General features: G+C 54.9%; 9 protein-coding genes across 9 annotated transcripts; 5 read left to right on the top strand and 4 right to left on the bottom strand.

Moving 5' to 3' along the window:
- Window positions 1–766: 766 nt before the first annotated feature.
- On the bottom strand, window positions 767–2,604 carry CONPUDRAFT_162982 (uncharacterized protein; the record flags this gene model as incomplete). The annotated part of the gene is made up of 5 exons (XM_007767388.1): window positions 767–1,075; window positions 1,130–1,702; window positions 1,755–1,916; window positions 1,971–2,060; window positions 2,113–2,604. The coding sequence occupies 5 exons, from the start codon at window positions 2,602–2,604 to the stop codon at window positions 767–769; spliced, it is 1,626 nt and encodes a 541-aa protein (XP_007765578.1).
- Window positions 2,605–3,010: 406 nt separating this feature from the next.
- CONPUDRAFT_70606 (NAD(P)-binding protein) lies at window positions 3,011–4,599 on the bottom strand (the record flags this gene model as incomplete). The annotated part of the gene is made up of 7 exons (XM_007767181.1): window positions 3,011–3,147; window positions 3,198–3,398; window positions 3,461–3,662; window positions 3,793–3,855; window positions 3,917–3,956; window positions 4,018–4,165; window positions 4,251–4,599. 7 exons carry the CDS (start codon window positions 4,597–4,599, stop codon window positions 3,011–3,013), a joined length of 1,140 nt encoding a protein of 379 aa, XP_007765371.1.
- A 184-nt stretch (window positions 4,600–4,783) lies between these two features.
- Window positions 4,784–7,182, bottom strand: CONPUDRAFT_80291 (uncharacterized protein). Its single transcript, XM_007767268.1, has 4 exons — window positions 6,762–7,182; window positions 6,556–6,687; window positions 5,402–6,499; window positions 4,784–5,339 (listed from the first exon to the last, which is right to left on the bottom strand). The coding sequence occupies exons 1-4, from the start codon at window positions 7,071–7,073 to the stop codon at window positions 5,058–5,060; spliced, it is 1,824 nt and encodes a 607-aa protein (XP_007765458.1). The 5' UTR covers window positions 7,074–7,182; the 3' UTR covers window positions 4,784–5,057.
- A 170-nt stretch (window positions 7,183–7,352) lies between these two features.
- Window positions 7,353–8,500, top strand: CONPUDRAFT_80290 (inorganic phosphate transporter). Its single transcript, XM_007767267.1, has 6 exons — window positions 7,353–7,481; window positions 7,538–7,647; window positions 7,710–7,746; window positions 7,801–7,889; window positions 7,999–8,194; window positions 8,257–8,500. The coding sequence occupies exons 1-6, from the start codon at window positions 7,433–7,435 to the stop codon at window positions 8,331–8,333; spliced, it is 558 nt and encodes a 185-aa protein (XP_007765457.1). The 5' UTR covers window positions 7,353–7,432; the 3' UTR covers window positions 8,334–8,500.
- Window positions 8,501–8,543: 43 nt separating this feature from the next.
- Window positions 8,544–9,482, bottom strand: CONPUDRAFT_80289 (uncharacterized protein). Its single transcript, XM_007767266.1, has 3 exons — window positions 9,145–9,482; window positions 8,807–9,033; window positions 8,544–8,748 (listed from the first exon to the last, which is right to left on the bottom strand). The coding sequence occupies exons 1-3, from the start codon at window positions 9,365–9,367 to the stop codon at window positions 8,692–8,694; spliced, it is 507 nt and encodes a 168-aa protein (XP_007765456.1). The 5' UTR covers window positions 9,368–9,482; the 3' UTR covers window positions 8,544–8,691.
- Window positions 9,483–10,349: 867 nt separating this feature from the next.
- Window positions 10,350–14,594, top strand: CONPUDRAFT_118951 (uricase). Its single transcript, XM_007767387.1, has 11 exons — window positions 10,350–10,458; window positions 10,509–10,682; window positions 10,738–10,781; window positions 10,838–10,855; window positions 11,007–11,233; window positions 12,028–12,094; window positions 12,184–12,467; window positions 12,812–12,942; window positions 14,134–14,172; window positions 14,295–14,367; window positions 14,428–14,594. Exons 2-10 carry the CDS (start codon window positions 10,522–10,524, stop codon window positions 14,326–14,328), a joined length of 1,005 nt encoding a protein of 334 aa, XP_007765577.1. The 5' UTR covers window positions 10,350–10,458; window positions 10,509–10,521; the 3' UTR covers window positions 14,329–14,367; window positions 14,428–14,594.
- Window positions 14,595–14,730: 136 nt separating this feature from the next.
- CONPUDRAFT_88151 (uncharacterized protein) lies at window positions 14,731–17,693 on the top strand (the record flags this gene model as incomplete). The annotated part of the gene is made up of 4 exons (XM_007767386.1): window positions 14,731–14,809; window positions 14,963–15,017; window positions 15,176–15,348; window positions 15,496–17,693. The coding sequence occupies 4 exons, from the start codon at window positions 14,731–14,733 to the stop codon at window positions 17,691–17,693; spliced, it is 2,505 nt and encodes an 834-aa protein (XP_007765576.1).
- A 2,784-nt stretch (window positions 17,694–20,477) lies between these two features.
- Window positions 20,478–21,974, top strand: CONPUDRAFT_49506 (NAD(P)-binding protein; the record flags this gene model as incomplete). Its single annotated transcript, XM_007767055.1, has 8 exons — window positions 20,478–20,757; window positions 20,821–21,026; window positions 21,143–21,205; window positions 21,269–21,287; window positions 21,336–21,524; window positions 21,581–21,636; window positions 21,699–21,777; window positions 21,832–21,974. 8 exons carry the CDS (start codon window positions 20,478–20,480, stop codon window positions 21,972–21,974), a joined length of 1,035 nt encoding a protein of 344 aa, XP_007765245.1.
- Window positions 21,975–22,465: 491 nt separating this feature from the next.
- Window positions 22,466–23,442, top strand: CONPUDRAFT_150692 (uncharacterized protein; the record flags this gene model as incomplete). The annotated part of the gene is made up of 3 exons (XM_007767385.1): window positions 22,466–22,906; window positions 22,959–23,048; window positions 23,425–23,442. 3 exons carry the CDS (start codon window positions 22,466–22,468, stop codon window positions 23,440–23,442), a joined length of 549 nt encoding a protein of 182 aa, XP_007765575.1.
- Between the last annotated feature and the right edge of the window lie 38 nt (window positions 23,443–23,480).

Raw genomic sequence — 23,480 nt, 5'->3', positions numbered from 1 at the left:
ACGTCAGAAATCCCAATGTCGCCTCTACTAAAACCGTTTATTTCTAGAGACCAACAAGAATGGAAGATAGGTGCTTGGAACACCCGGAGACTGAACAAGTCAGTCGTATGACCGAATACAGTAGAACAAGCAATAGAAATCACCATTGCTGGCGGGAGGCACTACGTAGTTGTTTCTTAATGGTTTTGAGAGCACCCCACTAGAGAAGGAACAGATCGCCAAGGACCCCAGACGTTGCCCAAGCTCCGTCCGAAACTTCGTAGCATTATTTCATAGGTCGACCGCCATAAGTGAGGTGCCCACCAGGATCGCAATCCGACTCACAGCAGCGATCGTCGAAGGTTGGTGAAAGAGTCGGCTGTCGGAGCCGATGGTCCGATTCAGATGCGACGCTGATGGCAGTGCTCTTCGTCTCCATCGGAAGACACGTCTTGTCCACTTCGTTTGCCTTCCTCCTTCCGATTCTCTTCATGATATTCGTGATCAAGACACGGCGTCAAATATAAAGTGCTTGATAACCCAAGACACCCTCTATCAACCCACGACTCTTATTCTCTACAGCAGCATCCAGCATGTCTAGATCCATCCCATCGCAACCCATCGAGGCGCCGAACGGATCTCTCGCCCCCGTCCTGAACACCATCCATCCGTCCAGATTTCAGTTGAATCAAACAAGCCAACGAGAAGAGTATTAGGCTGAAATCACTTGGAGAAGTTGAGCGGGCTGGGTACGTACGGATTCATTGATACATCGTCACTCCGCCGGTTAGGCCTGTTGATACCCACAAGTCTGATCCCCTTGTCGTATCTCTCGTTGGTTGAAGGAGAGGTGCGAATGATCGAACTTGGGTTTGAGCCTGCGTGGTATTGGGTTACCGACAGGCGCGGATTCTTTCGGTTTTTTGTGTTTCTCTTCACTACGAAGAGAGCGGTCCTTCCTCTCGTATACCTTTCGCCTTCCTTCCCCGCCGGAAAAGTCGAGAAAGTGGAGGTTGATATCCTTGTTCGTTGTCACGTTCCGAAGCTTCAAGCACCCGAACTCCTTATACTCGGATAGGATGCAGTGGACGGTCCTCTGTGGAAAGCCCAACTAGGTAAACCATGCCGATGTTATGTTGACGGTACTCACCCTCCACTTATTGTCGCCAGCATATGAGCGTTCTTTGAAATACCATATTTCCTCCATCGCGTCGCACACCTCGTCTCTTGTCAACAGATTGTGCTCGCTGCAGCAGAGCGCCATCTGGACATAAAAGTCGGTGTGCCATCTCGCCTTTCGCATCGACACCTCATTGAGAATGTTGAGATCGAGTTTCTTTTCGTCAGCCGAGAGTCTGAGCATCTCCCGGAGCTTTTCGACGGCAGCTTGCTGGGCGTTCGTCAGTCGCTCTTTGCTCTCCTCTAGCACATGCTGACGTCTTTCCTTCATCAGCTGCTGGCGATCCTCTTCTGTCATCGTCTTGCGTATAGGGTAATCCGGGAGCGTTGGGTATCCCGTCAGAGCGATGATGGTGCAGTACGCCTCCTCAGGGAATGGGGAGGTACGGGCGCACGTCGCTTTGGTCACGCCTTGAGTGGCGGCCTTCTTGCCTGCGCGGCGCTCGGCCTGCTTTGCACTGCTGACACGATTCTGTCTCTTTGCGGCAACGGTATGTGTCTTGGTTGCTTCACCCCGCACGCTTTGACGGTTACCAGGTGACAGCTTCAGACGTAAATCAGCACCGTCGACCACGGTTCTGACGCGTGCCACTCACCATGGGCTGTTGTCTCCCACTTCCCTCCATCCCATCATTCACGATTGTGACATCGGGCTCACACCGTCTCTCTACGAGTTTCATATCCATAGTAGCTGCCGGAGTCTGGATATCCAGGCCGATTCCTTCTATTTGCTCAAAAGGTAGGAAGCCCGGGATACCCTATTACGTCAAGAGATGAGTGGCACCCGTACTCGACTCTTTCTCTTTGCTTACCGGAGAGCCCCAGTGCTGTTCCTGCGATCCCGACGGTACATGCGCAATGAGGTTGGCTGGATGTCTTGCGGCTGCATCCCCATGGTGGCCCTACATGTAATCGTTAATAGCTGTGCGTGCCATTGACGACCCTACGACTCACTTCGGGGCTCGTTTGTGTCAATGCCTGACGCAAACCGGCTATGAGGTATTCATGGGGGGCAGAAGTCTGGCTAGGCTCGAGGAGACGACCATCGAATAGCTGCTCTTGTGGAGGCTCCGACTGTGCGGCACCGGGAGAGTTCTGCGCGACTGGGGGTGGATTACCGCATAAGGAGAAGACACTGGCAATCTCCTCGTGAAGACGGTTCGGCTCGGCTGTACTGAGGAAGTCCACGGGACTTTCTGTGTCCAAAAGCGCGAGGGCGTACACAGGGTTGAAAACGAGGTTGGGTGGGTTGAAGATATCGCAATGGTGACATCCGGGCAGCTTGGTTTCGGTATCGAATTGGGCAGGAGTATCATCGATAACGTCAGGTGGATAGACGTGGTACGACTGGTTGTAGGCTGAAGGAGCGTCTCGGACTTGTCTGTTATCTTCCTGGGGGAACTTGTTCTGAGGGTGTTCAAAAATGATGGTGTGACATTCAGACATTGTTGCTTGCTAGACGGTGGTGGGATTAGAGGCGATGTAAGCGTTGACCTCGTAATATGGCCGTATGAAGTGTTGTTCTTTATCGATGATGGAGGTGGTACCTTTGAGGCTAAAGGAAGGCGGGAATGGCACGGAGGTGTGGTGTGGTGACGATGTTGAATCTATGCTCAAGTTCAAGTTGAACTTCGGGGTTGGATAGACGCGTGTCGTGTGCGCACGCGTCGTGCTGTCACGACATTTGTCTCCGACAGTTTGGTCTAGGCTTTTTGGCTATTGTCTTGATATCCAAAATCATGATCATCAAATTTTGGGAACAATAATCGTGTAACAACGACAGTGTTATTGAATGTAATATATACACAGTATCTGCGCTCTCTTTAATCTGTATCGAACCTTCTAAATCATTTCACTGTAATGCGACGTCAATGGCCTGAGGCAAAATGTCCAACAGACCCTGCTTCTGCGTCTCCTTGGGCTCCCAGCCAAGCGCATGGAGCCGGTCAGGGTGGACGATCTGATTCCCTCCAAAGACCCGCCAGTATGCTATAATTCAACGCGTCAGGAAGGTTTAACATGACATAAGGAGCAATGACCACGTGTTCCTTTGGGGCGAATGATGCCTTCAGGCCAGGGGCGGCATCCAGGTTCTTCTATGAGTCTCTTGCTGTACAGATACTGGTGCAACAAATATGGTTCGAGGTGAGCCCTGCGGCTGTCGTTCGAGCATAGAAGGCGCACATCACCGATGACTTTCGCCCATTCTCTTTGTTCGGTCTTGGAGGTAGCAACGAAGTCTAATCATTCTGTCCGTTAGCCATTGTCCCAGATATCACACAGTTTGAGATGAATTTCTGACAATTAAACCCCTTTCCTCCCTTGACCTCGCCCTTGAGCGCAGCCGTCAAGACCGTAAGCACGCCTGCAGCGACATCGCGGACGTGTATGTGACTGAGCGCATTAGCGCCTGGCCCGTACGTGCCGGAGAATCCGGCGTCTTTTGCATGCTTAATCCAAGGACCCAGCCAGGCGGATGTGCGTTGAACGCCTGTGGCCCAGTACTAGAGGTGAGCCTCGTGTAGATATGTGACCTAAATGGAGCCTGTAAACCGTACCAGAACCAATACCGTAAATCTAGGGAGCAGCCATTGTAAGTGTTGTGGCTCTTAATACGGCAGATACAGGGCATACCAAGCCTGCATACAAGACAAACGTGCGGATGGGATAGTTGCTGCGCGTGCCAGCTTCTGCTATCTGTGCAACAGTGACAAAAGATAAGTCGAATATATCAGCACAATCGCAATATAAATCTTACGGGAATTTCACAGTTCATATGCGAAGACGTCGGAGGAAGCCTGAAACCCAGTCCAATGTCATCAATGCCATGTTGAAAAAATGCATGGGATAGAAACACACTTGGTGATATCCAAGTCCAAGTCACTCCACTCCTTGACATCTGCGACCTCCTCGCCATTGGCATCATCGGCGATAATCGTAATCCCAGAAACGTGCACCAAGATCGGTGGAGACGCTCCACCGCTCGCTTTCGAGCGCGTCGTGAGCCCTGCGAGAACAGCTGCGGAGCTCATTAACTCTCTAACACTTATAAAGCAGTAGGAAGAGGGGAACAAGGAAAAGGCAACACTCACATTTCGTACTCTCGCCGTGAATCGAAACCGCACAGCTGACAACGACATCCGCCCTCTCCGCCGCGCTGCGTATTATGTCCCCGTCGTCCAGCGTACCTTCCAAAATTTCCAGGTCGTCCGAGTTGTACAGCCGCCTGAGCGCCGCCTCGCGCTCGGGCGTCACGTTGCGCACGAGCGCGATGACATGGTACCTCCCTAAGTCTGTGTTCGTGGTAGTAGAGTCAGAGCCGGAGCCGGAGGACGATCGAGCCGCGGGAGGTGGGAGATGGGATTTATTGAGCAAGCTGAGGATTTCGCCCCCCACGTAGCCCGTCGCGCCGAGGAAGAAGATAGTGGGTTTTGAGCTCATGGTCATCAAAACGTAGGGCGAACGCGTAGACCAAGACGTCTGGGGAATAACTGTTGCACTTGATCAACGGAGGGAGCCACGCCTTTTAAAACCTCGAAATTCCATATTATGCATGCTTCCAAATAAGCAGGGAAGCTTTACGTTCCCGGCAAATCATGAAACAGGAATACTGAATGGAATTGTGGCTAGATGTGGATCCTGCGTGCGTCAAGACCATGCATAATGTCAACGGTGCGGAGAAGAGAAGAACTAGTCCATTACAAGTGCACATGCACGTATACCTATGTGCGTTACAACAGATCCAGAAAACAAAATATCAATCAGCCAAGAAAGAAACAAAAGTTCACCACGTATCTATACAAGTCCCCAATAGTAGATCCCAATCTCCAGTCCTTCATAAAATCGTCAATGTCTCCTTCATCCTCACATTTTATTCCGCGATAGAAACCTACACCTCCTCATTCGAGATCCTCCGTGAACTTGCTCTCCACCGGCGCTGGCCCGGGCGCCCCAGACTTGGTCGACGGTGCACGTGTCGTCGCACCGTTGGTGCCCGGGCCCTCGGTGTCGTGTTCGGTGGGTGCGGCACCCTGAGCATCGGCGTCGTCGTCGGTACCATCGAGGTTCTCCCCCGTCTCCTCCGTATGCGGTGGACGGCCCTCGGGAGCCTTTTCTTGCTGGCGCTTACTCGGTCTGCGGGAAACGTTGGCACCCTCGTGTGCGTGGTCGCCTTTCTCGACCTGTGACCAGCAAAAACATTTAGCTAAAGCTGGGAATGTGGGGAAGGGTACCGGGGACATACCGGGTATCCGTTATGCCCAAGTTCAATCCCGCTGCCTTTGGCGGGGTGCGAATAGCTCGGCGGCTCCTCGTCATCGACCACCGCGTCCTGGTACAGCTCATCCTCCTCATCCTCAGCATCTTCATCCTCCTCAATACTGCTCCCTTCTTCGTCCTCCTCCTCGTCTTCTTCGTCACTGAGATACCCCGCCGAGCGCACAGCAGCTTCAACAGGCCCACCGCGATCCATGCTCTCGCTCGCAACAAGATAGCGCGCACACAACATTCTGATATCGTTCCACCACTCCATCATATCCTCCCTGCTCCGGCTCCTAAAGCTCCACGCGACCTGCCCGCCCTGCATGGGGAGCTTGAACGACCCGCTCTTGATCGTGCCCGTTCCGTCTTTGCGCCCCTCGATATGGAACTTGTGCGTCTTGCTGCTCGTCGTGCTCGGCGGCCCCAACGTGCACGCAGGCAGGAACAGCGAAAACACAGGCGCATAATGCCCCGACGCCTTGGAATCCGCGCTCGCGTACTCGTGCAAAAACCCGGCGGGCGTAAGCACATAATACGCCTCCCTGTACGTGCGCGTGAAGCGCTTCTTGCGCTCGAGATGGCCCGTGTGCACCGCGATAACGCTCGGATCCTCCTTGCTCGGATAGTTGATCGTCTCCGGGTTGCGCAGCGGCGTCTCGGGGTCGAGCAGGTGGTCGCTGCGCGCGGAGAAGGAGATCCACTCGCGGTCGGGCTGCAGGGACGCCATGGTCTGCGCCATGAGCGTCCACGTGTCCTGCACCGAGGAGGACATGCGCGACTGCCACTCGTCGAACGTCTGCCATGCGCTCTGGATCGCGCGCACGACGCCCTCTTCGAAGTGTGCCGAGTTTTGCTGCATGATGATGATGGATTTTTGCAGCGCGTTCTCCTCGTTCACCTGCTTCTGGAGCTGCCGGGTGACGGCGACGTTGGTCACGTACGGGTCGGTCTTGGAGGTCAGATTGAGTGGCGTGTTTTTGAAGTGGGAGATGTTAGATGCGAGGTCGGAGATCATCTTTGTCGAGAGTTCGCGTTCCTTGGCGACGGAGGTGGCAAGCTTACCAGTGTCGTTTTGGATGTTCTGGATGAGATACGCGTGTTAGCGGACATAATAGAGGACAGCTGTGTCTGACGTACCTTGAGGTGCGCCTTGATCTCGAGACGGAGCTTCTGGAGGTGCTGCACGATGGAGCTGTCGATGGTGCGGCCGAGGTTGGCGTGCTGGTCGGCGACGACACGCGTCTTGTCGCGAATAGTATAATAGACGTCCTACCCCGCACCCGCATCAGCCACGTTGACATCTCCAACCTCTAACCACTCAAGTCGCGATCATAGCTACACACCTGCAATCCACCCTCGCCCAAGAATTGGTTGCCCGAGCGAAATGGCACCTGGATGACCGCGCCGAGCTTGGTGTACTCCTTGGCAATGTTGTTCTGTATGTCGGCGACACCTTCAAAATACGCGATGAGCTGCTTAACGATGGCCTTCCAGGCTACGAAGCGCTCGATGAGGATATCTGAGGGGCGCAAATCCTGGGGTGCGACGTTCTTCTTGATGAGAGACTGGGAGCGGGACATGGTGGAGCCGTGCTTGCTCGCGCGGGAGAGGGAGGTGGCACGCGAGATGCTCGCTGCTTCATTATTGTAGGACATTGTACTGTGTTTCGTGTAGGGTATGTGGTAGAGAGAAAAGATGAACGCGAGGAGGGGAAGGGAGAGGGAGTGGATGAGCTGTCGACGTCATCCCCCCCTTGCCCAATCCCCTCGATGCAAGACAGCCGTCAATCTGTCACACCTCTGCACCGCTTTCCGTTCTTTGCATCACATCTGTCACACTCACTGTCAAAGAAGCGTGACGTGGGGTGATTTCCGCGTTGTCACGGTGCACGTACGCATTCACGAGTCACGCTCGCGGAAGTTCTCCGTCGTTCCCTCCCTCCTCCTCCTCCTCCCTCCATTTTTTCCGACCATCTCACTGACCCTCACGTCCTTCGACGAACCCGACTTGCATCATGAACGCCGGCGTACAGAACATCGTAATCTCCCTTGGCGCTATGCAGGGTTAGTATTGAGCAGCCATAGAACCTATCCTTGCAAAAAACTGACGCGTGCTGTAGTGGCTCGCCGGATACCTTTCGACGACCCGGAGGTGCTCAACTACGTCCGCTTCGGCTACATCACCAGTCAGGCCATCATTCTCTCTGTGTACTTTTACATCTCGTACAAGGTCGGTCTTCCACCGAGCATGAGCTCGCGTGAGAGAAGCTCACGAAACGTGTGTTGTTGCAGATAAAGCAAAAGAACGACCAGACGGTGCTCAAGTATGGTGCGTTCATCCGGTCTGCATTTCCTTGAAGCTCGAGCTGAAGAAATTCTGCAGTTGAGCCATCTAGCCCCATGTCGGCCGACTCTGGAGGACTCGTCACGACCACCGTGCGCGACTACGACCTCTCCGAAGTGTCCAAGCTGGTACGTCTCCTTTCCCCCTTCCCGCCTCCTCCAGCTTCCACCCCTATTCCCTTCATCCCTCTGCCTCCACGCGTTATGCATCATTCTAACCTTCCACTCTCCTCCACAGCTCCGCGGCGCCTACTTCGGCGTCGCCATGATGGGCTTCTTCCACATCTACATGAAGTACACCCAACCCCTCTTTATCCAGGCTTTGATGGGCCTCAAGAACCTCTACGACGCCAAGCCCGTCGCCATTCACCTCTTGGGCAAGAAGGCCGAGGGCGACCTCAAGCGGCCCTTCACCGCTGCGAGCATGTTTGGTGGTATGTACTTCTCTAATCCCTGGTTTTCAACTGCGTGTACTTATATAACTTTGCTGCTGCAGCTGCCGGCGGACCTCAGACCGACCACGCGAGCATCGCAGAGGCAGAGAAGAAGGTCGGCGCCAAGAAGGAGGAGTAGACCATTTACTCAGGTCACGGTAGGACGTAGGATGTAGGAGACATGATGCGGTTTATAGATCTTTGGTTGACCTACTTTTGAGTGCTGTGTTGGCATTGTAATGTTCGTGCGCGCGTGTCGACCCGTTATATATCTGCAATAATCCGTTATGGCATTGCCAATGTGCCAATAATTTATCTACGGGACTGTCTCCGAAGAGAACAATCTACGGCGGGACCTACGGCATTTTGCAGAAACGGTGTTAATGTGCGATACTAAGTCTAAGGATGCATGCGCATATGACTCTAGATGACATGCTCATTGCGGGGCAAGCGGTAGTGTAGTGGGAAATAGTAGAAAGGATATGACAGAAGCGCCTCTAGTTGTCCCGCAGCTTGTACCCAACGAGACTTCTCCGTCCGATAATCTCTCCAATCTACAGCACACACAGACATCATCATTTTCATGTATAACCCCACTAAATGGAAACGCACCTTGAAGATCCCGTACGCCTCGACAGCATACACGCCGACGCGGGCCCACTCGCCCGAGCCGAGGATGCCGCGCCAGTACGCGGGCGAGCGCGCGCGCGCGAAGAGCTCCGAGTAGGCGGAGGTGAACGCGGACACGGACGTGGGCGGAGCGAGGCCCTCGCGGACGTAGACCTGCTTGAGGAGCTCGCGCGCGACCTGGAAGTTGTACACGATCGGCTGGCGGTAGGCTGTCGAGGGAAACAAAAGGTCAGCATTTGGCGTTGGAGCATAGCAAAGCGTAGGAAAGAAAGAAAGAAAGAAAGAAAGACAGAGGGCAAGTGTTGTGAAAGGGAACGCACCGCCCAGCAGGTTCCCGACTCTCTCGCCCAGCGGGCCGAGGTACGTCTTGGACGCCTCCCAGAGGCGTTCGGCCTGCTTCTGCGCATTGCTCGCGGCCTCCTGCGCGCGCTTCTGCGCCGCCTGCGCTGCCTCGCTGGTGCTCGTGGACGCGAGCCGTTTCTGGCCTGCGCCGCGGGTGCGGAGGGCGAACCGGAGGGCGGGGGATGCGCTTGTTCTCATCATCTTTTTTGGCTTGTGCTGCTTTCTGTGAGCGAAGCTTGGAGCTTGGAGAACGAGCGGATGCCGGGAAGGGAGGGGCGGAAGGGTGTGGACGGGGTGGATGCTCGTCGAAAGGTTTGGTGAGCTCGGGAAATAAAGAGGGTGGGAAATTTAGGGACGGTAAGCCGGATTTGTCCGACGTGTGCTTACAGGCGCGCGCTCACTGGCGCGTTCTCCTTTCTTAAGCTCTCGACATTTCTCTTTCCCGCCTCCTGTTGGTCCTCCACTGGCGCGCTCGCTCGTGGATTACTATTCGAACATTTACGCCGCCCTCTGTGCACGTGTACCTCAACTTTTCACCGTTATTTGACCTAGGCCACGTAAACGAGGAAGTTCATTGATTATATTGACTTCTTTGTCTACGTCGTTTGGGTTGTTCTGACATGGTCATGGCATCAGCGGTACAAGAGCCCGCCAAACCGCGTCAAAAACCAAAGGTAGGTATCCATCCATTCTATGCAACAATCGACCATGCAGGCAACCGGGTCCCGCCACCAGTGTACGTTGGAAAGGCTGAGACACAGTTAAACAAGCTGTTCGTCGGAGTCCCGTTGACCTGTGCCTCCAAGAGAGCAAACTGTACTAGCTATATGTTAGTAGTCGCAAGCTCAAGCATCTATGTAACCAAGACCGAGTACATTCCGTGGACGCTGTCATACGGATCCAAATGCTCTGTGTTCACCGGCACCTTGCAGAGCCTAGCTTACTGTCATTACAACTCGTTATCTTATCTCCAACCCACCAATCTAGCATGCATGCCTTTGCCGTTATCTAACATCTTGCATTCCAAGGCAACCTTCGGGAGTTCCTGCGCCGATAAGCCACTTGTTTGTATTGAGCGGCCTGTCCTGCCGTGCCTTGAACAGGGGCCAAAGAGTTCCGTGTCCACTGCCGAAACGGCCGAATGCTCCTAAAATATAATGTGCTGTTGTCCCGCCTCGTCCCGCGCGCTCCGGCACGCAACATTAAATACAACTACGGGCTGACTCGACCGCGTTTGTCCTTGACCACCTACTAACCACCTCCACCACAACGCTTAACCCCAGACTATACAGGTGGTCCACATCTCCTTCTCTGGGTGTCATACGACGACGAAACTGATCAGCACAGATACAGATATGTCGTCAGCGACCGTCACCTCCTCTGAGCCGGGTGTGCTCGCGTCTGCGCAGTACGGCAAGGACCTCGTGCGCGTGCTACGCGTCGTGAGGGATGGAAAGTTCCACCACGTCGTCGAGTACAACGTGTGTGTGCTGCTCGAGGGCGATATCGCGTCCAGGTGCCGTTCTTATCGCCGTGCGCTGTCAATGCGGGGTGCTGAGTGTGGGGTGCAGCTATACGCAGGCGGACAATTCGGTGGTCGTTGCTACTGATTCCAGTGCGTGTTTAGTAGCGTTTCGGGGTGAAATGGAGAGAAGCTGACGAATAGAGCAGTGAAGAACATCACGTACTGTGAGTTTGAAGCAATATCAGCGCGTACAACTTGCTGACCCCTATCCTTGATCACTGCGGTCACATCTCCTCCTCGTCCCTTGCTTGCTCTCACCTTTACCACACCGTTCACCGACAACCATCTCCTGTCCACCCCCTTGCCTACCACTAGATCTCGCCAAGGTCTCACCGCACATTCTCCACCCTGAACACTTTGCGCTGCACCTTGGCACGCACATCGTCTCCAAGTACGCGCACATCCATCGCGCGTTCGTGGACGTCGAACAGCTCCGGTGGTCTCGCATCCCCATCGCCTCTGATACGGTCGAGGGGCAGACGGCGCCGCACCCGCACGCGTTCTGGCGGGACGGCGGGGAGAAGCGGATTGTCAAGGTCGAGGTAAGCCTGTCGATTCCTGCGTCTATTTCTTCACAGACTGCCATTGCATGCGCCTACACACGCACATACGCCTCGCATGCGCAATTTCCCCCGTCTATTTGGTTTTTGTTCCGCTCCAACCGATTCCGCTCGGAGGGGTGCCCATTGAAAGCGCGAACCCGCGCTTCTCGTTCTCGTGTTGTGGGGCTGAGTGGAGCCACCCCGATCTTGGGCATCTCGGAAGCCATCGCATTCTCGCGCGCACGTCCGCCACTCGGACTCCCCCCGCTTTGCCGAGTTCTAAATATTAGTCTCGATATCTTGAGAGGTCCTACGAGTCTCCCTTTTCCTGGCTCTCATTTTCCTCATTTCCGACGCGGTGGGACGAGGACCCTCTCTTGTCAGTGTGTAGTCTAGATCGCACCGTTGCCGATCGTTGACCCTAGATAACCCTCCCTCAAACACCGCGTTCGCGTGCGGGGTGGGGCCCAGAGGGTGTGGCGCCGTGGTTTTTTTGGCTGCGTGCGGTGCGATGCTGGTGTGGGGCTGGGGCTGGCCGCTTCGTGCCTTGCCCACGATGCAAAGCTTGTCTCTGGGACGCCGCCGGCCTTTGTTTGGGGGGTGTCGATCGCCCGTGTTTGCATTTATACACGGCCCTTGGGGTGGAGAGGGCGTTTTCCCTCTTGCCCTGCCCTTTTGCTTATCCGTTTCTTGTTGTGTCTTAGGTTATCTGGACATACATTCATGCGCTGTCCCCCCGTGTTTTTATGACGGACTGATGATTTGACTCTCTCGTTATCGTTCTCGGTGACTAGGTCGATGCCTCCGCAGGCAAGGACAAGCTCGTGGGGCGTGTGAGCGCCGGGCTGGTCGATCTCCTCGGTACGCTTGCACAATGCCCTGCGTTTATTTACTTCACAGCGACTAACACCCATACATATATTTTCTGCTCGCAATTGTCTATCGTGCAGTCCTCAAATCTACGGGCTCGGCTTTCACGGGCTTCGTCCGGGACGAATACACGACGCTCACGGAGGTGGACGACCGCATCTTCTCGACATCCGTCGACCTCTCGTACACATTCGCCCCCATCTCGCTGGCTGCACCTGCAGACGACAAGAATCTCGCGTTCGATGTGCCCAAGGAGCTCGCAGAAGGCGATAAAGGTGGGGTCTGGGACGCAGATAAGGTCTCTGAGCGCGCTCGGACGGCGACGCTAGATATCTTTGCAAAGGACGAGAGCGCGAGTGTGCAGGTGCGTCGCCGTCTCTGCTCGATCTGCTTTCCCGCCCCCCGCTCTATGATGTGCGCCTCCGTCTAGCGGCTACCGCTGGCCAATGACCGCTCTTCGTTATCGCACCTCCCAAAGGCGCAATCGCATGCCTCATTTAAGCAGGCTGCGCTTATCCGGCACTTTTTCACTCTCTTCGCACTTCTGTCACTGTTAAAAACGCCTTTCTGATGCACGACTTGTTGTCCATCTTTCACGCTCTTCTGATGCACGCTGCATAAACTAATCGCCGCTCCCCATCTCGGCGCCCGGCTCGAATATCTATGTCATGAACGGATGAACTTTCACTTAATCGGTGGGTGTCACAGGCGACGCTGTACAAGATGGGGCAGCGCGTGATTGCGGAGAACGCGGGCGTGCAGAGCGTGTCGTACAAGCTGCCCAACAAGCACTACGTCCCCGTCGACATGCGTTATCTGGGCGTGGACAATCTGACACTGTGAGTCCTTTCCTTTGTTGATCTTTCCTATCCTGTCTCTTTTCGTCTCGAGTGGCGAAGTTCTCGCGCGATGTGCTTCTTGGGCTTCCTTTCTTCCTTTGTTGGTGCTGCGGCTTCCTCCCTGGCTTCTTTTGCGCTTCTTTCGTTCTCTCGACTCGAGGCGTCGTTACTTGAGCCTCGTTTTGGCCTCGCCGATATCGGACGACGCGCGAAACGAGGCCACCCTTGTCGTCCCGCGGTGTGCTGGCTGGGTGCTGCGGACGGAGGAAGTGGCTTCTTTCTTAGCCTGGCTAGCCCATCTGTCACATCACATCAAGTGAGAGTGAAGCGGGCGATCACTGTGATCAGGGGGACAGACGTGCTGTCATTGTCGTGTCCTGTCCCGATCATCCGTCTGCATCTCGTCCCCGGCGTTTGCGTCTGCAGAGGACCGTGGACGGCCGTTGTCGCCTGTGTCGCGTTCACGACGGGAGATGGAAGCTCGCCGGATATGCACATGCAGATACGCCGGCTGCGTCTGCTGCTGCGGAGGCGTCGATCTTTTTCTCATCGGCGTTTCGAGCTGGTTCACGCACGATGGATAGTGCCGGGCTCAGCGGCTGGGGTCGCTGTTGGATGGGCACAGTCTCGCGTTGCTGCCATGTCTGCGAACCGGGACTTGCGGTTCCGTTTCGCTGCTGGGCGGGGATGGCAGGTGTCAGGCTCGGGCGGGCATGTCATTGTCACGAGGGGACGTCCCGTGCCGCGCGGATAATTGAACACCGGGTATGGGAGGTCGGGAAGGGAAAAGGTTTTAGGTCGCATCGGGAAGTGCTGCGGATTGTGCGAGCCACGCGCAGATTCGCAGATGGACGTTGTTGTTGTTGTTGTTGTTGCTGTTGCGAGTTGCAGAGATTTGATGATGGCTCTGCAGTGGCCGAGTGCGGGCAATGGCGCTTGCGTGTCGTGTTGCGTTGGGTGAAACGGGGTTGTGAATCGTCCAGCACATTGGGAGGTTGGATGCGGTGACTGGCAGATAAGCCAACAGCGCTTGTCTGTTGCTTCGCCGGATGCCGGTGACTATTCGGAGGCTAAGCGCGCGGGAGAGAGTGAAATGGGGGGGATCTGGGATCAAGCTTCAAGGCGCCGTCATAGGCCGTCATCAACTCTAAAATTTGCAGCGAGTGGACACTGACGTATGTTTTGACACAGAGCCCAGGCGGAGGTGTTTGTCCCTCTGACGGCGCCGAGGTGAGTGCTGGGATTGGCGGGCCTGGCATACACAGCTGACGTCATTGGGTCTTTCGTTCTGGCCTTGCGTTTGCCTGCCTGCATTCCTTCCAAACCGCGCTGCCTGTCTTCCGTGCCAAAAGCGGTTTGATCGCTGCCACAATAGCACGCAAATAGGCGTCAACACACTATGTCATCTGTCATTGTCTTGACGACGTACGTCCAATTCCGCAGTCGTTCGTGTCTCGGTCTCATCTTTTGTTCTGCGCGGGACAGAGGTGCAAGTCGCTCGTTTTTCGTGTGTTTTTCTGCGAGGAAAGAGGTGTAGGATAAGAGAAATACGGTGTATGTCGAGCAGCAAAGTGTGTGGAGGGAGAGGGAGAATGACATCACAGATCGGCATCTAGCGGGATCTGTAGATTTTGGGGTGTGAGTCCTGGATTTGGGATGATAAATATATGCAACGTTGTTGTGTCATCATTCTCCTCCGCTTGAGAATTATCTCGAATCACACCTCTGTCCTCGACCGACAACTCAACCCAGCTCAACCACCGACGCCCACTTTCAATCCAACATACCATGGGCGGCGACCACAAATGTCCCGTATGTCAGGCAACCTTTACTCGTCCACAACATGTAGCTCGACATATGCGATCCCGTACGTCCAACTCCATTTCCCCACCCATGAACCAGGCTCCACAAGCCGAGGAAGCGGGAGCGGAGCCACCAGCCCCTCTGCCCCTTTGGCTTCCCCTCCTTCGCTCTCCTCGACGCTAGACAGCCTCCACTTACCCCGCTCTCTCCCAAACAGACACGGGCGATCGCCCTTACAAGTGCCAGTATTGCGGCGACCAGTTTGCCAGAAGGTCAGTCCCTGTCAACATCTCCCCACTTCCCACTTGTCCACACTCCACTCCCTACCCACATCCCAAGTCTTTCTTTCTTTTCGGAGCATGAATTCATTTTTACCTTTGCGTTTACCTTGATGGAACGTGGCGAACGTGAGCTGACCTCACCCTAACAGCGACCTCCTGTCGCGGCACGTCAACAAGTGCCATGCAAATGAGAAGCCGACCCCCAACGCGAGCAACGCCCGCCGCAAGGGCTCCGCGTCCCTCTCCCGCGCTACTACCTCAAAACAGGCCTGCGACCAGTGCGTCCAGACCAGTCTCCCCTGCGATGGATGCAACCCATGCTGTGAGTCTTTTGTCTTATCGTACGCCTTCGTGGTTCCCGTTCTCATGTGAATTTGTGTTTCCTCCTCTTCGTCCTTCGCCGTCCCTCCATTCTGGCTCCCTCGATCCTGCGTGTCAAATTTTGGCCACCATCGATAAACGACATCAGCAAAATGCGTACAACGAAAGTCCCGTTGCACGTACGTCAAGTTCCATCGGCAAACAGCCCCAAGCGGACCAGGCCACCACGCCGCACGGCCCGCCTCCTCGTCCGGTCTTCTTCCCGGCGCTCGCCTGTCCTCGAACCTCGACGAGTTCATGCTCGCGCCACCGCCGGTCGGTGTGCCTGGTGTAAACGGCAACGACCTCTTCCAAGCACCATATGGCTTCAATAACGTGTACTCGCAGCCGCAGTCGGATCTCTCCCATCTTCCTCTGTCGATGGCATCCGATGCCGATATGGCGGTCAAGTACCGGGCCCAGGCGGAGCTCCTCCGTCGTGCGGGCAGCTCGATGCTTGGCCAGCCAGGTGTCGGTGCTTCGGGGCTGTACTCGAATCCGAGCGCGAACATGAGTCAACCAGCGATGTCGACCAACTGGTTCAACTGGGATGATGGGCAGATGGGCCACGATGGCTCAGGGCGATTTCAACAGTTCGATGGCCAGGATCACTTCCAGTTCCAGGATGGTGGTGGCAGCGTTGGCTCAGCGTATCGTGCACGGAGGCCGTCGTTTGATTTCAGCGATACGAGCAGCACACACTCGCATTCTCTTCCTTCGAGCGCGACGTCGTCGAACATCAACCTCCCTCTGACGAGCGACATGTACCAGCATGGTGCAGATGACTACGCGCAACAACAACAGCGACTAGAGCGGATGGCTATCGGCGACGAGCGGCGTCCGCCGTCGCAGCATGGCGGTGGCTTCGACCAGCAGGGACAGCAGCAATCTATGGGCGACAATCACAACAGCAGCCGACTCGGTGAAGGCGGGTTTTTTTCGGCATTTGGACTCATGTCTATTGACGACCCGAACGTCCTCGCGGGGCTCTCAACAGATGGCGCGCCGTTCTTCTCGAACGCAGCAATGATCAACCGGCCGCACTCGCCAAACGCGACGCCGATGCCGCCCAAGCCCCCATCGCAGCAGGGCCAGGGCGTCGCGCGGCTAGGCGAACGAGGCGGTTTGTCCAACTCGCAGATCCCACTTCCAACACCAGGCGCTAACCGCGACGCAGAGACGCGCGAGCTGCGCGACTTCTGGAAGGCGTACATGCGTACACCGCTCTCTGGGCCGCATGCGGCGGTCGACATGGTGCCGCTGACGCCCGGTGGCGGAGGGCGGCGGCGTGTGCGTGTGTCGTCGCTTCCGTCGGTGAAGACGCCTACGGTCGAGCGGCTGCCGAATATCGGCGGTGGTGGCCAGGGGCAGCAGGAGACAAGCGGGATGCGCACGACGCTGCATGGCAACCCCGAAGACCTGCGTAGCTACGAGGCGGCCGTTAACGCGCGCAATGCCGCGCTCAAGCTGAACCTCGTCCCGCGCAAGCGCAACACGACGGGCGGGCGGGCCGCGTCGAGCGCATCGCCGCCGATTCCGGGCGAGAACGGATTCAATGGGATCGGGATCCACGCGGGCGGGAGCATGTCAATGTCTCCGCCCAACCATGCGGCCCTCGCGGCGCAGCAACAGCAGATGGGGTACGACTACAGCCGGCCGTCGAGCAGCTCGTCGACGTCGTCGCTCGCGCATGCGTTTGGGCAGGGTACGAGCCTGAACGGCGTCGCGCATCTCAACGGGCATGGACCAGGACCAGGCCCGGGATTGATGAAGATGGGTGGCGGGGGCGGCGCCAACGGGATGCAGATCCCGAGCATCCACACGTTCGCGGCGCCGCCGCAGGTGCAGATGTCGCAGTCGTACCCGCACCACAGCAGCTCGATGCTGCACCACCACTTTGGGTCTGGCCACAACAATAACGGCATTTCGGAGGTCTCGCGCGAGTCGAGCGTCGGCTCGTCGGATGGCGGCGGGTCAGGTGGGTCGGGATCGGGCGGCAGCGCGTCGGGCAGTGGCGGGAGCGACGATATGACGCGGCCGGCGTTCAAGCGCCTGGCGAGTCAGACGCTGGTTCCTGTGAACAGCAAGCGTGCGATGCTCGATGGGGGCATTAGCGAGCACGAGCTCGAGGGCGAGATGCCTGTGGGCAGTGTGCCGAATGCGAGGCTCGCTGGGCCTGATTTGCAGGGTCAGGGCGGAGGCGGTGGTGGAGGGTTGCCTCCGCTGAGCAGCCGGCCGATTGCTGCGCTGCCTGAACGGGCGAGGCGGGGGAGCGAGGCGCAGAGTGTTGGAGGGCTGCAGGCGTGAAGAATGCGTGGTTTTTTTTTGGTGGGTGGGGACGTTTTCGGTTTGATGATAATGTTGGGGGTTTTTCGCTTTTCGCTGTCTTTGCTCGCTCATATCGCAATTGTGTGCTTTGCATTTTGTCAAATATACACTACCGTGCGCATCGTTCTTTTTAATCCTTGACTTGCTGTGTGATGACTGATTTCATGATTCGATATTGCGTTGCGTTTGGTTATGCAGACATTGCAGTTGTTGGTGGTTTTGCGCGCGTGTTCCGAATCTGAATATAACGCGGACCAGACTATGCTACTATACGACGCGACTTGAACGATCTATCCCATGCATACAATGTACTATCCGTTTCGTTACTCTTTCTGTTTCCTGTCTCAGTTCTTTGTCCCTCTCCTCGCTATCGTTTCATCTCTGTACATTTTTACTTACCCACCCCAACTTTCCTCGATTCCAACTTCTCTCGATTCCAAAAAAGCAGCGAGCGCCCGAAAGAGGCGACGAACGTTATAATGCCTTTCTGTTATCCGTTACCTATTACATGCGATTGATAGTGCTGTAGCGATAGTGTCTGTTTACATTCTTACGGTTTGCTCTAGATAAAGCCTTCTAGCTAGGTACAAACGTTACGATTCCCTTGATCATGACGCTTTTACTATTGTACTGTTGTTTTGCTGAGTGCGATATCGATACCGCCCTTGCATCTCCCATGCAACACGGCACCCTCAATGCAACATGCGTTGAATGCGCCCTCCCTGACCTTTTTCTTAGAAAGTTGCACATATATTGACCTGTAGGCTTATATAGATGTGTTTCACCAGGCCAAAAGAAACTGTAGCGTGAACAAAAGAGCAAACACACCCCGTTGCGTTGAGGGTGCCGTGTTGCATTGAGGGCGCAAGGGCGGTAAGTATTCGGACTGTCGGGCCCGTACTGCGGCGCGGAGGACCAATGAGGGCTGGCCTATTTGGCGTGTGAACAGTCACGGAAGCGTGACGTCATTGACCTTATCTTGGATCCTTGGTCCAGGGGGCAAACGCGGCGATCTGCGGCGGTGTGCAGCTATGACGTCGCGGCGAAGTGCTGGTGATCGTGACGACGTTTGCAATAACACAGAGTAATGTCGGAGTTTGGGGATTCTTGGCCTCGAGCTCCGCGTTTTGCAAAGATCGGGGATTGGGCATGGCCCGCGCCCGTGGCGTGCACGTCATGCTCTCTGCGCTTTCGAGGGTCGGGGTGCTGCAGTGCTCTCCAATTGGCCGCAAGTGCCTCGCGCAGGGATAGTATAGCCTGGGTATGACGTACAACTATGACATAGGAGAGTTATGCTTAGCCTCGCGGTTGCCTAATGAACGTGTGTCTGGCCGTGAAGTGGGCGTGCGAGAGCCGGATGCTTAGGTTGGTCAGAGGGTGGTCATCTGGCGATGTGCGAGAAGGGCTACTACGGTGAATTGACGGAGAAGCGCCGGCCATGGTGCGCAGCAGCTTGGGTTCGCAAAGGCGTCATGATGATCAAACGGGGTCAGGCGGTTGGTTGATTTGAGTTGAGTTGCAGCAAGATAGGTAGATGGGCTAAACTACGGCTAGCCCTAATCCAAGGCCAACTGACGTAGGTTAAGTTTGAGGTATGCTTTGGGTGAGGAAGATCTCGTAGGCTGCAGATCAAAAGGTAGAGCGACGAATGTAGATTGAGACGGTGGACTGTCTTGTGTGGCGTGGGTGTCCGGCGGTCCCTGTGAGCGGTGCATCATAGCAAACAAAGCCTCAGCGCTTATAGTACTCTAAGTTACTCAGTAATTAAAGCCGAGCAATATCAATCATGATTCCCAAACGGTAATACGATAATGTTGAGTAATGACGGTAAGTATTGTGATTGTCAAGAGACATGGACACTGGCAGCTTGCAGTATGGCCCGTGCTATTCGGAGTTAAACGTTAAACGTCCATCTATGCGCCCTCGAATAGGGTGCCATATTTTGGCTATCAACCTGCAAATTAAAGCTAAGTCCGCAGTATATGCCTCATCAATCCCGCGAGGCCTTATTGACATTCTCAGCCTCGACGTTGCCTGACACTGCCAGGTCGAGGTCTCGGACGAGGTTCGGGCAAAGTCTGGGGCACTTGGCGGTTTTCTCGGACGCAGGCCCTAAGAAACAAAATATCGCCCAACAACTGATTTACATTCGACCATACGAGAGACAAGCTTATTCAGTAATCGGCTCTTCTAAACACCTATATTCCATCCTTGATGTTAGACTCTGAACCTAATTCTAGTGGCAGGGACGATGTTGGGAGTTCCGACTTTTGATTTGCCAAGCATGCCTTACGGAATTCCGTGGGAAATGCTATTTAATCATGGCTTCAAATGAGCTCGTGAGGAAATCTAGAAAATGTGGTAAGCACTAGTGCTAACTTGTGTTCGCAGCATTATGCAATTTAGTACGCAGCCTCTTGTTCAGTCTTCTTTTCATGACCGTCACAGATCCTGGAACAAACCGATCCCAGTTTATATTCCCCTGGGTAGACGATCATAATATTCCAATGCGAGCATTGGCGTTGCGCCACATTTATGATGGATGCCACTTACGTAGAGGCGGCGGATGAACGTGATATTATGACATAGTCTTCTACCTTACCCGACCCATTCTTGTCGTGCTGTTTGGCGGATTATGCATTTACGTGAACCGTATTAAGTATAGCATATAAGACGTCCTACAGCAGTACGAAGCGCACTCAATTAACCAGTACTTCAAGCTAGTTCTCAATATACGATCTTCCACCCCTTAACGTTACTGCTATGGCAAAACCCACTATCTTCTGGCTCGGAGCGACAGGCTACGTCGGCTCAGAGGCCCTGCTCATCCTCAACGACTATCTTCCGCGGCCCCACAGCCATCACATTGTCGCCCTCGTTCGGAATGTGACGCCCCACCGCGAGTCCGCACTTACGCGGCTGTACTCCGACATTGAAATCGTAGAAGGCACAGCAGATGACGTGGAGACCATACAGAAGACGTCCGAGCGAGCGGATGTTGTGATCAACACATGCGACTCGCTCCATCCGCCTAGCGTTAAAGGTGAGTGCGATCTGTCTTGTTCTGGCCCGAGAGCAAACACGGACGTGATCCAATTTCCCTCAGCCATCCTCGCGGGCCTGACCACACGGGCGGAGGTCAACGCGGGTGCGCCTGCGCCAATCTACGTCCATGTCTCCGGTGTCAGTATTATCTCCGACCGATGCAATGGGGACTTCGTGGAGGAGCCCACTGAATGGACTGACAATAATCTAGACGTCCATGCCAAGTGCGTAGGCGCATATGTGAAGTCAGGAAAACGGTTATCTCACGTTCCTTCTCGATAGGCTTCCGCACGACGCTGTTCACATGGACTGTGAAGTTCCGGTAAGGGAAATCCTGAAGACATGTGCATCTGAATGCTTACTCTACCTTATATTTCTCGTAGATCGCAGAAGCTAGTATGCGCAGCGAGCATCCAATCTGTACGTTTGTCTTGAACCCCGCTCTGGTGCGTGGTCTCAATGCATTATCGCACAAGAAAGCACCCTAACCCTTCTGTCACTATATTCAGATATATGGCATCGGGGCTGGTAAGGAAAGTTTATGTCGTGACTATGATTGTGCTCATCGCTTCTCAGGAATCCAGTTTACCACATTCTGGGTACGAGACTGGATCGAGAGGTCCAAGGCGGCAGGCTACTCTGGTACATTTGGAGAAGGTGCCAATGCTCTCAGCCACATCCACGTTCACGATGTGGTTACAGCCTTGCTGATCGTACTGAGGGCTGCGTTAGACGGCAAAGTGCAAGGTGGTAAAGACAGTAACTGTGAGTAAATGTTGGAAAATTATGTGTGCAATGCGCCTGAAAAAGGCCGCACGTAGATTTTGTCGGTGTATCGGGGACCGAGCAGAGGGCGTGGGCCAAAGTTATCGGAGATGTGCGTCGGCTGAACCAACCGAGTTGTATATGTGCACTTACCACATGATGTCACTTGAATAGTGTCTCTACAACAAGGGGCTCATCAAGGAAGCCGGATGCCGCCCCTGGCCCGAGGCAGTCACCGGTCCCAAGGACAGCCGTGAGTGTCAATGCCGTCGCATTATGGAGTTTTGTCTGATGAATATTGTTTCAGTTTGGTGGTGGGCTTACGCGGGGAACCAAATCGTTCGCCCCGACCGTCTTTACGCGCTCGGCTGGGAGCCTACTGAGACAAAGAAGCAGGGCCCAATTGACAGTTTGCCTGAAGCAATGGAGATTGCGCTACAGATGAAGTAAAATGGGCTGAAAACTGGTGTTGGAGTACGAACCAAGCTACGGACTTGTTGTAGCAAGTACCTCTGCTGGTCTACAATTATGGAATACTTGCTATGGTAGCGCCCACACCAACCTTTTTGTACGGGGATCATTCCTAAAATAATGTGAACCAAGCGTTAGATTTTAACACAATAGCCGAACGGCCTAGACCAAAACTGTCGGAGACAAACGTCGTGACAGCACGACGCGTGCACGACACGCGTCTATTCAACCCCGAAGTTCAACTTGAGCTTGAGCATAGACTCAACATCGTCACCACACCATACCCCCGTGCCACTCCAGTTTTCCTTTTTCCTGGGGTTACTATACCATAATGACCTCCATCGTCGACAAAGAAGAATGCCACGAGTTTGACACTCACCCCGCCTCTGTTCCCATCATCGCCCAGCAGTCGACGACTCTGCCCGAATGTCACGCCATCATTTTTGAACCCCCTCAGAACAAATCCCCCCATGAAGACAATAGACAAGTCCGAGACAACTCATTCAACCAACAAGCAGCTGTCACACGTGTATTCCCCTGATGTTGTCGATGATACTCCTACCCAATTCGTTGCCGCAAACAAGCTACCTGAAGAGCACCATTTCAACATCCTCAATCCGCCCAACCTTGCTTTCAATCCTGCATACGCTCTCGCGCTATTGGACACAGAAAATCCCGGGGCCTTCCTTAGCCCAGCCGAACTGAACCGTCTTCACCAGGAGGTCGCCAGTGCCTTCTCCTTGTGCGGTAGTCCATCCACAGTCGCGCAGAACTCTCCTGGTGCCGCACAGTCGGAGCCTCCGCAAGAGCAGCCATTCGATGGTCGTCTCCTCGAGCCTAGCCAGACATCTTCCCCCCATGAATACCTCGTAGCCGGTTTGCATCAGACATTGACACAAACGAGCCCCGAGGTGAGTCGTAGGGTCATCAGTGGCACGCACAGCTATTAACGATTACATGTAGGGCCACCATGGGGATGCAGCCGCAAGACATCCAGCCGACCTCATTGCGCATGTACCGTCGGGATCGCAGGAACAGCACTGGGGCTCTCCGGTAAGCAAAGAGAAAGAGTCGAGTACGGGTGCCCACATAGTGCAGGTACCTAAGCCCGAAGACCTCGAGCCAGCGGCATGTCATTTTGCCCGAAGATGTCGGGCCAGCGGCATGCGGCCGCTGCTGCCCCAGCACAGAGATTTCACCACTGTAGCTGGTGCCTGTCGAGGCGGCTGGCCTGCTGTTATTCTGCCGGCATTAGTGGGGTGTGTCGGGCTGGTTACACAGGGCCCCAGCACTGCCTCCGGCCACATTGATGCGTGCTCACCATCATTTCGTCGGCCTCAGTCGGACGTGTCGGGCTGGTTACACAGGCCCCCAGCACCATTGTCCGGCCACATTGGTGCGTGCTCACCATCAATTTGTCGGTCCTCAGTGGGATGTGTCGGGCTAATTACACAGGCCTCCAGCACCATTTTCCGGCCACATTGG

This window comes from Coniophora puteana, assembly GCF_000271625.1.
Source record: "Coniophora puteana RWD-64-598 SS2 unplaced genomic scaffold CONPUscaffold_3, whole genome shotgun sequence".
NCBI lineage: Eukaryota > Fungi > Basidiomycota > Agaricomycetes > Boletales > Coniophoraceae > Coniophora > Coniophora puteana.
Note: the sequence above shows the minus strand (reverse complement) of the source record. Positions and strands in the feature narration are given on the sequence as shown.